Below are 16,670 nucleotides of genomic sequence, written 5' to 3'. Positions count from 1 at the left end.
TCAAACGTCATGTGACACGCGCCGTTCGAAACCAGAGGATATGTATATCTTTTAAACTCGCCTTTTAAACTAGGGGTGCTGATGTGCTCAGAGACAAAAGCAGCCGAAGAGGGAGTAGACAAAGTATGTGCAGGCTCGCAGCTACACGCCAACAAGGTAAAATAAAAACAGTGCCATCTCAAATCATCGTCATTGTACATATAATCTGGTTCTAAATCGCATGCATCGTGTGAAGTTTGACTTCGACTATGTCACACGACCTTCTAGCACTTTGTATTCGTCTCCACTTTCTGAATAAAGCTCAATTGCGAGAGTCGAGTCAGTGCTGTGTCCATCTACCATTCTATCAGTTCTTGTTTTTGTGCATTACCAGAACTAGCAGGAATAGAGCGGGGTTGTAGTTGGCGGAGAAAGTTGGTGAAACATCGTAAGAAGCAAAACTGCAGAAATGACAGGACAGAGGCAAGGAGATACAGGAATGGGATATATAAGTATTTATTCATAATTACGTTTCAGGGGTAATATACTACAGCGGCACGAATGGAGGCTGCAATATTGTGCTCCAGAGTCATATACTGTGCTACTGCTAGCTGCTTGCGTTGAAGTTGGGAATAAAATTAGTGATGAGGCACCTGTCAAGGCTAGACTTATATCTTGGTCTCTGCTTTGTTCACACAGCAAGAAATTTCAGTTTTCGTGTGACGTGCAGTTTTATTTGAAGGCCAGTTAGAGTTTAGAGACATTAGGGAGTTTCGCTGCCTTTCACTCATAACATAGTGCATGTTACCTAAAGTTCATTTGTTATCCAAACACTATGCATTATGTTGTAGCAGCTGCTCAGTCTGCAGCCAATTTTGTCTGCTTTCCATCTATTATGTAGTACAAGTATGTTCTGTGAGCTGCTCGGGTGCTTAGGTTCAAAGTCTGTTGACCTGATCAGAGATGGACAGCAAAGAGCTCTTTTGTAGTGTGCATTTAAAACAGCATTCATAAATCTAAGTAATTTTAGGTGTGCAGTGGCATGTAAGTGTGTGGGTGAGAAAGGAAGAACGGAAATTTAAAAAAAAAAAAAAAAGGCTACTCTGTGGGCCCGTGACTCTTAATACACAGTGCATTCACATTCTTGTGTGATGTTCAGGATTTGGCATCCTGAAGGTGCATTTGGGCTGTGAGGGACGGTATAATGGAGACTTCCAGATCAATTCCAACTACAAGGGCGTTCTTTTAGAATATTGTATTGAAACTGATTAGCAGCTGCAAATAGAATTCGGGACCATGGGCTGCCATACTTGTGTAGTCATGTTAGGTTCATTTCTTGCCCGTCTGCGTCAGGAGCAGGACCAGTGTCACAAAGTCAAGGGTCAGCAGCTCGGCTGAACTGTTGCTTATTTTTTTAGGATGGGATCCTGAAGGTGCTTTGAGCACGGGGCTTATAATTCAGTTTGAATACATGCTTTTTTTGTTATCGTCATCCTGCAGAAACTGTTTTTGGGCATGTCTTTGCAGGAAGAGATTGCAATGTGCTTGTCTACGTGCGTCGAAGACTGGCAATGTGTGCACGAAAGCTGGGGAAAGTTCGTGAGGCGGTCAAGATGATGCGTGATGTGAGTACAGTCTGTTTGTTTATTTTTCTTTCGTTGAAGTTTACTTCATAACCATTGTGCGACCTGATTGTAGCAGATATGAAATGAGTATGATTGTGAACACTAAGGTGTGCTGTTAAAAAACTGTAATACAGTGGAATTTCGTGAATCCAGTTTTTGTGGTCATTGGAAACTTAACATCTTTTATATGAAAATCGTATAACCTAAAACAGGCTCCATAAGGTCGCTAATGAAACATGCTTTGCACAGAAGTTTCTTTTATTAAGAGTCTTTTGAAATAATTTGTCACTTTGCACAGGATGTCTTGTTTTTCAATATCCAGACAAATAATGATCATGAGGCCACTTGACATTTCCTTTCCAGACTTTTTCTTTTTTGGGGTTAACAAAGGACTCGGCCAGAATTGCAATATAATGGAACTGATTTGGGAAGACACTATAGCTTCCTTTGGAATGGTTGTACCACACGTTTCAAGCATCGTGATAAGATATTGTCTTTTAGCTGAGTATCTGGGCAATTTTTATGGCTTATACAATGCGCATAGAAGTGTTGCTTCATATTAATTCTGATGCCCTGTGGGCTCATGGCAGAGTAGTTTGCTGTCAGTCAAATGCAGTTACCATATGCTAACAGCTTTGTGAGTGTGGCCCGTGATTGGGTAACACTAAGCATTTATTTGCGACGATGCTGCACAGTTTAGTTAGACAGGTTTTGTGGATATTCAAGTAATGGCCACTTTCATTCCTCCACACCTCCTTCCCGCTATTTGTGTCATTATATTCCTTTTTGTAGTCTACAGAGCCAACGGGTGGCCAGTCTTTAAGGCGAAAAATTTTTTTGGCTCATGAGTGGCACCCGTAGGAGCGTGCCAAATGAGACAGGTCCATAGTCAGTACAACAGTAGCCACATAACAAGCCAACATTGGCTAAATTGGTTAAAGTACCTAATATTGGGTATTCAAAAGCCATAGGCCAATCCATAAAGGTAGTAAATCAATCCAGAACTCCAGAATTTAATCCAGTAGCCACATAAGAAGCCAACAGTGGCTATATTGGCTAAAGTATCTAAACATTGTCTAATAAATAACCAAAAGCCATAAGCGAATCCGGAGAATCGTAGGGTCCCGCTGCGGTGGTGTAGGGGTTAGGGTGCTTGACTCCTGTGCTCAAGGATGCAGGATCGAATCCCGGCCGCAGCAGCTGCTTTTTGATTAAGGTGGAAGCCAAGCTCCTCAGTGCTGTGCGATTTCAGTGCACATTTAATCCCAGGTGGTCGAAATTTCCGGAGTCCTCCACTACGGCCGTGTCTCATGGCCCGAGTCACTTTTGGACATTAAACCCCATAAATCAAATCAAACCAACCAGAAAGCTCATAGGTCGCTCCAGAATCCAATCCAGTAGCCTCATAACAAGCCAATGATGAATCCAATGGTTATACTAAAGAAAATGTAATGAAAAGTTTATAATAATAAAAATATAATAAAGAAGTTGTAAAAATAAAATAATTAGATAATAATGAAAGCTAAAAAATAGAAAAGGCTTTTGCCTTAGTTTAAATGCCTCCTAGAATATTTTCAAGGGGTTTTTGTCATTTGGCTCGTGCCCCACATTAAGAGCATGTCTTTTAGCCTCCAGAATGCCAGCAGCACTCGTGTTCTACCCTTTTGCAACTGTCTCAAGTTTAAATTGTTGGACGTTTTACATTGCTTTTTTTATGAGCTGAAAATTATGAGTTTTTCTGTTCATAAACGGGACTTGGCACTTGGCAGGCCTTTTGAGCAAATCTTTTATCGAATTGCTGTGAGTTTGCATCAGGAGCTGTAGCACTGGTTTTGCTGGCTCTTCAGTGCCTTGTGGTGGAATCTCTGCCTTGCTGCTTCAGATGGTTGCCTTGGGATATTTGACACATGGCAAAGGGGCCATACTTTGACAGTACAAATCGATGTGTTGTTACTTCACTTGCAGTTGATGAAAGAGTTTCCAAGTATGAATCTGTTCAACATCCACGAGAATCTCATAGAAGCCCTTCTAGAGCTTCAAGCATATGCGGACGTACAGGCTGTCCTGGCCAAATATGATGGTAAGTTAATAATTTCATGTTTCAACATGGTAGTAATACTGTGTTAGCTTGATGAATTGCAACCTGTTACAAATGTTCATGCTAGGTGGGCCCCACCAGAGCTATCAATTTGTATTATGAATACAATTAAACCTGGTTATAACGAAATGGTAAGATGTCCGCGATTTTTTATTACATCCAGGTTTTCATTAGATGCAGCTTTTGCGTGAAGACTCGAAAGGACAATGCAGAATGAAAACCACAATACTAATTGAATGTAAGGGAAACCACCTTGAAACCTTGAAGCGCCAAAACATACTGCAAATGCGCTGAGGTTGTGGTGCGATTATGGCAACAGCTTCCACCTCTGCCGAGGAGCAGCTTGCATGAGGTGCCTGCGAGAGTGGAAGGGAAATGGGCATGGTGGAGGACTCGAAGTTTGGACCAAAGCACGCACAGTTGCGCTGCCGCCGGGCGAGGAGGGGGCCTCCGTCTTCACACATATTATCTGTAGCCCGCCACCGTTGTCCCAGGAAACCGACTCTTCTTCCTCGCATTGCTGGCTCTCTCCGCTGTTCCCGCTATCAATGAGCGAGTACTTGCGAGCAATCGCGTAGCGGCAATAGGTGTACACTGCTTGCCCCATGTCTTTTTTTTTTTTTTCTTCTTTGTCCTGTTATTTTTCGCCGACTTTGAGCCTGAACTACTGTAGTGTCACATTCCAAAAGCGAAAGTAGCAAAGTCTGCTGCATTTAATTACCACATAGGCGCACCATCGGTGCTGAAACAAGGCACATATGTATCGTCGTCCCTCTAATGCCATTTTGTGTTACATCGTCACGAAACTGGCAGTGATTTTCTGCAGTTGCCGACCGTTTTTTTTGGACTTGGTAAAACCTGGGAAATAATACGAATAATCGAACAGTCCGAAAAATCAGTGAACTGGGAAAAAATCATTCTTCTGCGAAAAATCAGCATTACAAATCACGAACTTTGTCGCTCCTCATGTTTCGTTTATAAGTCAATAATAGGGAGTTATTGCATAGCGCGATCCGCTACTATGATCAGCTTCCGCACGTCGCCCATCCGTACGGGCCAACGCGATCTTATACGGGGCACTCCCGGGGTACGCTGACTGGTCCCGACGCGGTAGGCGGCTGCGCCATCGGGATGCATGTAACTCGCTCAAAGTGGTCACCGCATGCTCAGTGGTGCCCCGCAGAAGCGGATCGTGATAAGCTGTCACCACTATAGCCCTCCAGTTAGCATTTCTCTGCCAGTCATGCCTTCGTCATGTCCATGCCACCTCACGTGAAACGCAGGTCATGCTCATGCCGCGAACGAATGCACGTGTCGTGCGGAGCAGTATAATTGCAACAGCATTCAGTTTCCATTTCCACCATGGTTAACGACGGTGGCAAAGACTGCGAGGTGCAACTCAAGAAAAAAAGAAACTATCTGAATGAGAGCTTTGCCTCCCTCCTCCCGCTTATCCCCACGACGGGTGGCGCCGGCGTCGGAGCGTGCCGCGGCGGACGGTGCTCACGCTCCATTTTTTCTTCTTATTGCGCCCTCTAGGCTACCGCGATCACAAGGCCGAGGATTCTCTTATTGCTCCCGTCTTCGATGCCTTTGTGGCATTGGCAGAGGCTCTTTATTTTTCTTTTCTTTTGCATGCCTCAGCATAATATGTCTTCGATGCCAACTATGCACACAGAGCAAGCCAGCTCGTCCAAATGACTCACTTCGTCTAAGCTTTCACGGCTACGCAAAACCAGGCTTTTCGCGACAACAATGTCCGCTCGCATCTATTTCATGCCGAATAAGAAAAAAAAAAGCCTTCGGCCGAAAAACGATCTCCACAGTATTGCTGGCGCTAAATTTGGTCCGAAAAGTCTAACGTTTGGACACCATAAAGTCTAAAATATTGGTCGTGAAAATGTGCACGGTCCTATGGGACGCGTGACGGTTCCTGAATGAAGTCTGAAATATCGTGTTAGTCCGAATTATTGGAGTCAGAAAAATCGGTTGGCTACTGTAGTTCAGCACTTGCTAAGATATAGACGGCGCCACGAGTTTGTTATATCAAGGTCAGCCTCTGTAACATGTTCTTTACGTGGAGTTTTCAGATACACGCAATTCAGGGGGGGTGGCGTTGCAGAACTGAAAAACTTCGTAATATTGAGGAATTCGCTACACGGAGGTTCGTTACATAGAGGTTTAGCTGCATGTATTTTCATGGTTTAGTCAATAAAGGGGGATGCAGCTTTGCAATCTAAAAATGGCTGGAAAATAATTTTTCTGAAAATTTTTGTATTCGCTTGTGTACCTCATTTTCTATGGGGTCCAGAAGTTTCATTAAAAAAGCCCACAGGGAGGTTTCACAAAAAATGTTTCACAACCAACGTTGGCTCTGCATATTGGGGAGATGCTGGAACAGTCAACACATTTCTTCATCCCAATTTTTTTTTTACAAGATAGCCACTTTGTGAAGCAGATTTCATTGCGGCTGTTTTTTATATTTTGACCCCTTTTGTTTTGTTGCACTCCGGAATCCATAGGTAGATCCATACTGCAGGTCAAGAAATTCTTTGTCTTTCAGATTTCTTAGTTTCCACTTCCTGATACGAAATTTTCTTCTCAGTCTAGACATGTCCACAGCAACTTCTTTGTGAAGTTTCAAAACTGAAAAATTATGTCTTGCGGGAAAATAAATGTAAGAATGTCTTGACTTGTAGCATGCTGAGAGCAATGCTATGAATGTTGAACAGCGAGAAAGGATAGAGTGAGAGCTTCAGGTGGAATTGCCTTCTGCCATACATGTTTTGTTTCATGTGGCAGTTTGGTCATGCCTTATAATAATGCATGCCTATCAGTATGAACATGCTTCAGAGCATGCTTCAGCTTTTGAACTTTTCTCTTGCATTCTGTAGCGACAATACTAGGCTTACCAGGAAAAACTGCATTAAAATGCATCACTGGGTGAATTGGTGAGTAAACATATTTGAAGAATGAAGTGCAACAAAAATGGGGCAAAAGAGGAACTTACACTTCAGTTAGCAGTGTACTGTCTTCAAGCTTTACTTTGATTCACAGGTGAGAAAAATCTTAAAAGCTATTTTTATTGAGCGCAAAGGGGCTTCATGCATCTGCAGACATTCAGTTTCCTTGTTTCTCCATGAGATGGCAGATCGAATGATGAAGGCCAGGACACAATTGTGTGTATCCATATCAGCATCTTGTGCTTTTGGTTTTGGTAGTGTTGCCTAATTTTTCTGCTTCTGCCCGTGTTGTTTGTCACGTGCACTCATGCAATAGGTACAGTAAGTTTCTAGTCTGGTATGTGTCTGTTCATTTTTCTCCCATCTTTTTTTGTTTTTTATGGTTGTTCTTCCTTCGCTGTGCTCTTCAATGAGCTTTTTGCGCTTACACGTGACTGCCCCAGCTCTGAATAGGAGCAGTTTGATTGTTGAAGCGTGCTGCACATTATTACTGGGGCAACTTTACGGGTACATAGCAGACTTCCTCCCTAGAGATTGAAGGGACCACAGTGATTTGCTCACCTTATCAGAAATTCATCTTAATGGAATTAATACATAGCGGTGTTTCTTGGCTATGTTTGATGAGTTTAAACAAACCCACCCAGTCTTCCAATTATTCAAATACATATGCCCTCCCCCTCCCCACCCCCAATTTCAGAAAAATATCTGAGCATGCTTGGTATGTTTAATTATACATTACATGAAAACTTTAGAATAATTTACCTTAGGGTGAAAGGATAAAAAGGATAATTACATATAAAACATATGTCATACCATGCATGAAGTGAATTGGAGACTGAGAGCATGAAATAAGCTTACATTACTGTCAAACCCACTTTTTAACAATATTGAAGTGCCATGGAAATATCATTGTTATAACGGACAATTGTTATAACCGGGTTAGGCAGAAAAAACAAAGAAAACATATTTATAAACTACACATTTAGTAAGGACGAGGTAACTTAAACTTTTTATTTCGCAGCGGGAAGAAACCTGTAATCCGTAAGCGTTGTCTGTTTGACAGCAATCTGACCGACGTCTTTCTGCAGGGCATCCAACTGCTAAGCATAGTGTATTGGAAGGTTCTGAGGAAAAACAAAGTCCTGCAGGGAGTTGATCATTCTCAAAGCCTCCTGATTCTACCAGCACAGGTTCCGGTCCATCATCGTCGTCACTACTATCACTGTCCCCCACGCCACTGATTGCTGCGATTATAGCCTCGTCTGTTAGCTCTTCATCTGTCGTGACTGTATCGTCGGCATGTAAAAATTTCTGAAGTCCCGACACGTCGTCGTCACTACCGTTCACTGTGGACAAAAGTTCAGTCATCGCTCTGTCGGCAGGAGCTTCGCGACCTTCCGCATCGCTGGCATCCCTAGTGAAGCCTGCTTTCCTGAAGTAATTCATGATGGTGGAGGAGCTTACTTCTGCCCGTGCTCCAAAAAATTAACTGCACTGCCATCAGGAGCGAGATCTTCAAGTCTGGCACCTGTCGGCGTTTCTCGGACAGAAATTTCAGGGTTCGGCGTGAGCCTGCTCAAAATAAACACGTTGGCGATACAGTGCCTTGAAGCAAGCCATCATGCCTTCATCCATAGCCTACAAGCCTGCAGGTGTTAGGTGGGAGAAAAAAAAAAGTTCATTTTGTGAGAGCTTTTGAGCTGTCAAGAACCAATGCCACCTTCCTGCATTCGCGCTGCATCCGCTTATCAAACTCGACCTCGTAACCAGCTCCGCCCCCCTTTCATCCCCCCAGCGCTAGCAGCGACCGACTGATACCGCTGGATGCCGCTGACGCCGCTAGAGAGTCAAGATAACGTGACTGCATAGAACACCGTCGCCGCCATGCAGAAAGAGGAGGGGAGGGTCCCCCCTCCTGTTCCTGTGTGGCGGATAGGGTGCTCTTCAGTTGCCGACGTGCCGGTTATTTCACGTAGGCCCCGGCACGTCGACGAATACGTGACCACCTTCCCACGGCTAGACCTGGTTCTTGGCGCTGCGGAAGCGAGGGTATCATATTGTTTGCGTCGGCATCGGCGGCGTTGTCCCTGAAACCAACTCCGCAGCTGGGGTTGACTCACTATCGGCGTCAGCAGCATCAGTCAGTCGCTGCTATCTCTTCCCTCCTCCCTTTGTCGCGTTCTCCGCTTGCTGCGCGTGCTTCTGCCCCCATCGTTTGCCGCTGGGTGTACACGCCGCCCCCTCCCCCCTCTTCCTGCGAGTCTCCGGTTGTCAAAGCGCCGGCTCGAATTTAATTCCTTTCTTCGCTCCTCCTCCAATGCAACCCCTGTGCGGTGGCAGTCAGAGAGCCAGATCGGTGGCGGCGGATCTGTATATGTGCACCGCCCGAGCCGAAATTGCCGCTGCCGTTCGCCACTGCGAAATTATCTGCCAGTTCTTTCTGAGCCATGAGCGAGGCGACCGGTGGAAGTCCTCCGTCTGCTGCTGCTGCTGCTGCTAAACGAGCTGCCAGAGCAGAGGCCCAGCGCCGTCGCTGCCAGAATCCAGAGCAGTAAGCGAGGCTGAAGCAGAAGCTCATCGCCGCCGTCGAGAAGACCCTGCCGTTCGCACCGCCGAAGCGGAGGCTCATCGCCACCGTCGAGAGCAACCAGGTGTAAGCGAGGCTGAAGCAAAAGCTCATCGCCGCCGCCGAGAAGGGAGTCTTTGTTAAAGGAATACGTGTGAAAAATAAAAAAATAAATTCTGTGATAGCGCATACATGTGTTGCCCGATTTCTTTGCCTCAATCTATCGAAAAGGTGAAACAGCTTATTTGCTGCGCTCAAATTTCACATTAGGAAGTAGCGTAATCGTCGGTAATTTTTTTATTCTCGCAACATCGGCATTGTCGGCGTTTCCTTGTATGCACGTGCTTTTTTGGTCGGCGTGTTTCCGCGTTTTTGTTACTTTTCAGTAACCATATTTGGATTGTTATAACTGGTAATATAGGTAATATAACACCACTTTAATAAGTGGTTTACTTTACCATAGAACACATGGCAAACCTGATGGTGCAGCAGTTGCCCATTGTTATATCCGATGTATTGTTAAAACCGGTATTGTTATAAGTGAGTTTGACTGTATATTACTTGTAACATTTGTCTAGCTATATTTTTCTTGCTCTCTCTTCTTTTCGTAATCTCTCCTGCAGTGACTGCGATTTGTGGGTATTTCTTTTTATAAATTTTGCTATCACTTTTCTCGTCAAGTTGCTGTAATATGTTAGGATGCCATGTCAGTTTAAAATATGGCCCCTAAGTGCTTGAAGCCCAAGTCATAAAGCGGATGCACTCTGTGCTTACATCTATATTAATCTGTTGGTGGCAACACATGGCACATGATGCATATGTGATGCTAATATTTGACTGTATCAGATCTGCATATTGACTGCAGGCACAAATGTGGCCTGGCCTTTTTGCAGCGGCAAAGACGCTTACCATCAGTGAAGCGCTTTCCTACGAGACAGCTTCTTTGCATTTTTGCACTAATTTGCATGGAAGCTTTCTTGCGGGATGTGCTTTCTCACTGCAGAAACGTGCGGTATGCTAATTTTTTTTCTTGCCAGTGCCATGCACGCGCCGTGTAAGTGCTGTTACATGGGGTCACCGAAGCTCAAGGTCTCTATGAAAGTTTATTTTAAATGAAGGACCCTCAGTACACTTGTTTTAAGCAGATATTTTGTAAATTGAACCCCAGAAACCAACAAAATGGCCTCACATTGTTAATCTTGCCCGAGAATTTTGTTTAACGCAGTTCATCATAATGGAAGTCTACTATAGTAGTCTTTATTCTTTGTGTGCTTTCTTTGAGGTACATCAGTGACTCGTTAAATTTCTCGGAACATCTTTTCATCAGCATATACATTATGTTCTTCGTAGATATCAACCTGCCAAAGTCGGCGAGCATCTGCTACACAGCTGCATTACTCAAGGCACGCGGTGTGGCCGACAAATTCTCTACAGAAGCAGCAGCGCGTCGGGGCTTAACCGGTCCCGAGTTGAATGCAGTGGAGGCTGTGCATCGGGCCGTTGAATTTAATCCACACGTGCCCAAGTACCTCCTGGAAGCCAAGAGCCTCATCCTACCACCAGAGCACCTGCTCAAGCGTGGCGACTCGGAAGCGCTTGCGTACGCTTTCTTTCATCTGCGCCACTGGAAGCGGGTCGAAGGGGCTCTGAACCTGCTCCACTGGTCGTGGGAGGGAACATTCCGGATGCTGCCATATCCGCTGGAGCGAGGGCAGCTCTTTTATCCCTACCCAGGCTGCACAGAGGCGACAGATCGTGAGCTCCTGCCACCTTTCCACGAACTCTCCGTGTATCCGAAGAAGGAGCTTCCGTTCTTCATCCTTTTCACAGCAGGACTGTGCTCACTCACAGCCCTGCTGGCCTTGCTCACGCACCAGTATCCAGAGCCTGTGGGCTTGGCTGCCCGCACCCTTCTGGCATGGCTGGCATTGCCTTTGGGCTATGTCTTGGATAAGTTGGAAGCACTTCTCCCATCCAGTTTGCTTCAGCAGCTGTCACGAATCTGACCGTCTTCAGCTGCTGCATGCCTCATCTCACCAACATCGGACACCCATTTGTGGTCATTGTAGTTGTGGCTGCCCCCTGCCCCATTATGTGTGTGCGCGTGTGCATGCTGCTTTGCAGCTGAGTGGACACTCTTTCTTCTCCATGGGTCTTCTTGATGCTTGAAAATGAAATGCCTAGTCACCCAAAGCTCCTTGTCTGTCTGTCATAGAAGCTGCTCATTGTACAGGTGCAGACATAAGTAAAAGGAGCACGCCATTTTCCTCCTAACATTTACGACGCGCTGCCTAATTGATATTGGCAGTTATGGTATATGAAGGCAAGTAGTGGATGCTAGTGCACTACCTTGTGGATTATTTCTGTACGTTCGATAGGGTAGGTATGATTACATCTGGAACAGAAAAGCGTGTTCTGTTTACTTATGTCCTTGCCTCTGCATACATAATGCTTCAAGTTACATGAACAGCCCTGTCACAATTTGCACTAAGTAATTCTTAGTCGATGAAAAAAGAAAGTCTCATTTGTCTCAAAGGATACTGAGAGGGCCTCTGTAACGAAGGACTTTGGGATTTCAATCACCTGGGATTCTTCAATGTGCTCCCACATCGCACAGCACACAAGTGCCTTTTGCATTTTGCCTTCATAAAAAAAAAAAAAAACCAACACAAGCAGATTAATTAAACCTGTACTACTTGCACACCTTCGGACTCGGCACGCCTGTTTAACAACTTAGCCACCACGGCATGCCAATGAGGCAACAGGCCACACTGTGTAAAAAAATGGTGGTGCCACTGTGAGCTACTTCTGGCCTTATTTTATTGGCTTTGGCTTTGGCTTTGTCATGGGAGCAGAGAATGTTGCAGCTATATGGCAGCTGCAGCCAGCATGACTGTGCACTGCAAACTGCTTGTGAACTTCAGGCATTCTGCAGCCTTGTAAGGATGAGGTGAGGGTGGCTTTCGGCCTTTGGTGGTAGCCGCGTTGCTGAGGTTTTCAGTGGTGAAGTAGTTCGTTCTATCGAAAACAGTGAGTAGTAAGGGGGACTAGCGAGAGGGTTAGGACCATGTCTAGGACGCCTGACACTGAAACAAAGGCCAGCAAGGCATAGGCTTGCGCTTAGCGGAAAAGGGGGGGGGGGGGGGGGGTAATCTGGTAATCCAATTTTCATATGTCAGGATGAGGAGGGTACACGTGTTATGGGTGTGAAGGTTTGCCAGCTGTACTGGCTCGCACCTTGCGAGTGAATGGGATCGGAATTTACCACTAAGTGATGTCAGGGAAAGACTAGCGATGGTGAAAATCATCTGCTATACTTTTTGCTACCATCCTTTGCCGGCATACGGCGGCACATATTGTATATTCGGCTGCCCCGACTCAAAATGCATTGCGTTGCTTTGCCATCATCTCGGTTTTGCTTCTTCACTATATGTAATTGTGAGGGCAGACCTGGGGCTAGAAGAACGAGACAGACAATACGTCCTCCAGATGTATTGCTATTATTCATATCAAAGCTTAAACTGCTATTTCTCTGCGAAATTTGAGCACAAATATGAGCACCTCTTCGTTTCTTTCCACTTTGGCCCTCGACTACCATGCCCAAAGATGCGGGATTGAATCCCGGCCTCGGCGGCAACTTTTCGATGGAAGCGAAAATCAAGATAGATAGATGGATTTATTGAAAGAAAAAGGCAGAGAGGTTGGCCGGAAAAGCAAGGCGCCCGTGTGCTGTGCGATGTTAGTGCACGTTAATGAACTCTAGGTGGTCGAAATTTCCGGAGCCCTCCACTACGGCGTCTCTCATAGCCTGAGTCGCTATTGTGTAGTCCCACCTTCTAGATAGATGGATTTATTGAAAGGAAAAGGCAGAGAGGTGGCCGGAAAAACAAGGCGCCCGTGTGCTGTGCGATGTTAGTGCACGTTAATGAACTCTAGGTGGTCGAAATTTCCGGAGCCCTCCACTATGGCGTCTCTCATAGCCTGAGTCGCTATTGTGTAGTCCCACCTTCTCCCCCCCCTCTTCTTCGGCGCGGTTCAGGAAGTGTTCACAGAAGAGTGTGACAGATACTGCACCTTTCCTGACAACTATATATAATAATAAGAATAACAACAATATACGCGTGTTGGAAGAAAACAGTAGTGGCAATCATTAATCTTTGAATTGTTTATTAGGTCACTAAACCATCTGTATTTGAAAAGTGTCTCAAGAATATTCCCTTTTTTTTTTTTTCGTCACATTTCCGTTCATGTTTGGTAGCAAAATATGAGAAAACTAGTGCACTCTGGCAAAACAGCAGAACCGAGTAGGCGTGCCGGCCACTGTGCCGACAGCAGCGCTCGCCGCGTTGAACAACGGCGTCGACCAAATTACCGCATTACCGCAGCTCTTGTATCGGCCCGCCAGGCCAACTTTGGCTAATGTAGATTCGGGCAGCTTGGTTGTCAGCTGCCTTTATATCCTTGGCGCAGTTCTGCATTTGTATTTTTTCGAACCCGTCGTAGTTCTGTCTTTGTGCAACGTTGCGTTCTGAATTAGAAGACGCATAATCATCTATTACATCCCCGTGCACAGTCGTCTGACGCCGTGGCCCTTGGCAATGAGTTTCAAGCGCTGTGAGCACTGGTATGCTGCTTGGTATTCTCGCTCTGTGTATCTCGTCTTAATAACGGCTGAGAACTCGATATTTTTCGCGCAGCCTGTACGGTCTTTTGCATATCATTGTAGACGTGCATCGTGTTCCACTAAAGTAACTGCAGAAGAATAATAAAATGTGTGCAGAAGACAATTCCGTTAGGTGTAAACAGACGTTGATGCGCCACTGACCAGCCGGCGTTTTTGCGCCGTTTGCGGATTTTATGCCTAAGCAGAAGCTGTCGTTGAGCAGTTGCACTGCCGAGTGTGTGCGTTTACTGGCTCTGAATGCGATTAAATACAAATGGTATTATGAGCAGACGCGATATTAAGTACGCCAAGTTAGCTGCGGCACGCGTTCCAAGCCTGTAATATAAATGGCCGCTTTGTAGCACACCTTCAAATGCCGCCGTGGAGTACACCGGCATGCGGAAAACGGGGATGTTAAGGCTGTTTTGCCTCGCAGATTTAGATCTTGGTCTTGATATTTCTTGAGGTGTAATTTATTATAGCCGAGTGCTATATGCTATATGAGCGACATATGCTGATCACTTGCTCCCTAACTAGTAGTGGGTTGTTAGCACCGCTCTGCTAGTCTCGGATGCAGTCTGTGCTCTTGCAAGCATTGCTAACACTCATTTAGCGGCTGCATGTAATCCATGGAGGAAGGAATTCCCTTCCTTCATGATCTAAGCAGTGCTCTGATAGCAAGTGTAGATGATGCAGCTGGATCACTAATGCGTAGCTTGGTGGTTGCCGGTGGTCTACTTAGTGCACCCTCAGAAAAGGACTGTGGCGGTTTTTTTCTTTTTTCCTCTGCTTAGGTCTGAAGGAGTGATGTATTTTGTGTGTTTCAGAATGCTCCTTCGTGGACTCTACTCCCTGCACAATGGCTAGCATTCTGCATCATGAATCAGGTGGCCCTCGCTGCTACTGCTGTCATGGACGGCCTGGGCAGCTTCCTCAGCCCACTTCACATAGTGCATCTGTCCCGACCACCTCTGCCACTAGCACAACAGATTTGGATGCTTCTTTACATGAGCTGGGCATGCTGAGTGCTGTGACAGACTCCCGGCGGGACTATGTTCTTGAGAAGCTTGCCCATGATGCAAGGAACATGGACTCTGGCCAGCACCACTCTGGGTTGTGCGTGTTGGCAATGAATTCAGCGTACATCGCAGACTTCTCGTTCGTTTCTTCAGGAGGCTTGGCCCCAGAGAGTCCCCCCAGCCCATCAGAAACCGTGCCACTCTTGACATTACGGCGACCACGTGTCAGGGCATTTCGCAGGAAGCACTACTTTTATCAGCCTTATGACTACCCGTGGCGGTCTAGGATAGTGGAAATGCTCAAGACAAAAGAAGAAGAAGAAAAGGCTGCAGCAGCTATGCTCGGCTTGTCGCTCTTGAAAGTAACCAGTGATGACGGGGGTAACAAGTCTAATCCGGGCAGCCCTTCTAAATTGTCACTTGTTGGGACCAAGTCTGGCGGGTCTGTTGCTAATGCTAGTTTGGCTGCAAGCGCTGGAATTGTCAGGTCAAAGTCACTGGATGACCTGGAGGTGTGCAGTGCAAAGGCATGTGGGACCAAGGCTGACATTGAAACAGTGTCACGCAAGATTAGCAATCTTCATGTCAGCTAGAATGGCTACCATGTCACTGTCAGTTTTGGGGACTGCTTTAGCTTTGTTGTATGCATATCCCTTGGAAGAAAGGGATTGCACACTCAAACAGGGTTGATTATCCATTCCCTGTATTGTCCTTCTTTCTCTCTTTTCTGTCACAAAATTTGCAGTCTTCTACAGAAATGTTGCTTGGTATAAATCATAAAAAGCATAAATAATCCTGTTTGTCTTGCTTCTTTGGAACAGAGTACACTGGCTTGTGACAAATTGCATATTATAAAAGTCTGCTGCTATACTGTGAAGTAAATATTTGGGTCCATTGTTTTCTGATTGGATCTGTGCTAGTCTTTATGAAGCTCTGTGTACCTGAATGGGCATGCTGAGAGAAATGTGTGTTTTGCATTTGCTGTAGACGTGCTACAGCTATTGTGTAAGAATGCATTGATAAGGAAGGTCCGTGGGAAGTTACTCTGAACTGCCTCGAAATGTAATGCATAATATGGTTTTTTCCTTTTTTTTTTTTTTAACCAGTATGCTACAGGGCATATGTGCTGTTTTGGTGTCGTGCTGACACACCCAGTTGCTTTTTCTGTGTTTGTCACATAAACTCACTGATTGAAAAAAGAGTTTAAGCAATGAAGTGTCTGTCAAAGTGGATCTTTGCAGGAGAGGCAAATTTTCTACTCTCATTACCACACAGTTGAAAAAGGTGTTTCTTTGACCTCATGAACTACCATGCCAAATGTTTTTGTACATGCCAGAGCAGTTAAGGCACAGGAAATTAGGAAACTTTTATACATATAGCAAAGTTTTGCAAGCTTGTGCTAGAAAGCTTGTTTTGTGATTTTTTAACGTGAAAATTTTTGCTTCATGCAAAGCACAGGTACCTTGTCAAGTCATCCAGGGAACAACTTTGTGACTCCTTTAATAATAGTACTGCACTCTTGTACAATGATTTGTTCGCAGATTTTTGAAGGATTTTCGCTTGGAGTAGGTGGACGAGGCCGCGTGAGCGCGCTGTGGTTACCGTTTTTGCAGCATGTTAAGCGTAGCTACCCGCTAACAAAAGTTGATGCAGCCGATTGGCCGTCCGAAAGGTTGAAAGTGATGTCGGTTTGTTGTAGCGAATAAACTTTTGCCCCAGATCTACCGGATTCACTGTCATTGCAGCAAATATTTTGG

General features: G+C 45.3%; 2 protein-coding genes across 3 annotated transcripts in view; both read left to right on the top strand.

The window, feature by feature from the left end:
- The window catches only part of LOC146208552 (suppressor of tumorigenicity 7 protein homolog), a 28,704-nt gene extending 17,308 nt beyond the window's left edge, over positions 1-11,396 (top strand). For both annotated transcript variants that reach the window (XM_084594775.1, XM_084594770.1), the window contains 3 exons: positions 1,507-1,604; positions 3,570-3,684; positions 10,582-11,396. In XM_084594775.1, the coding sequence (XP_084450901.1) occupies positions 1,507-1,604; positions 3,570-3,684; positions 10,582-11,237 (869 nt within the window). In that variant the 3' untranslated portion in view covers positions 11,238-11,396. The remainder of the gene's footprint in view (positions 1-1,506; positions 1,605-3,569; positions 3,685-10,581) is intronic.
- A 2,175-nt stretch (positions 11,397-13,571) lies between these two features.
- Positions 13,572-16,633, top strand: LOC146208551 (uncharacterized). Its single transcript, XM_084594741.1, has 2 exons — positions 13,572-13,855; positions 14,722-16,633. Exon 2 carries the CDS (start codon positions 14,754-14,756, stop codon positions 15,504-15,506), a length of 753 nt encoding a protein of 250 aa, XP_084450867.1. The 5' UTR covers positions 13,572-13,855; positions 14,722-14,753; the 3' UTR covers positions 15,507-16,633.
- The last annotated feature ends 37 nt before the right edge of the window (positions 16,634-16,670 follow it).

The sequence above is a fragment of the Amblyomma maculatum genome, chromosome 1, assembly GCF_055883805.1.
Source record: "Amblyomma maculatum isolate TAMU_Amacu chromosome 1, ASM5588380v1, whole genome shotgun sequence".
Taxonomy (NCBI): Eukaryota; Metazoa; Arthropoda; class Arachnida; order Ixodida; family Ixodidae; genus Amblyomma; species Amblyomma maculatum.
The sequence above is the reverse complement of the archived record's forward strand: the minus strand, read 5'-3'. Positions and strand labels throughout refer to the sequence as shown.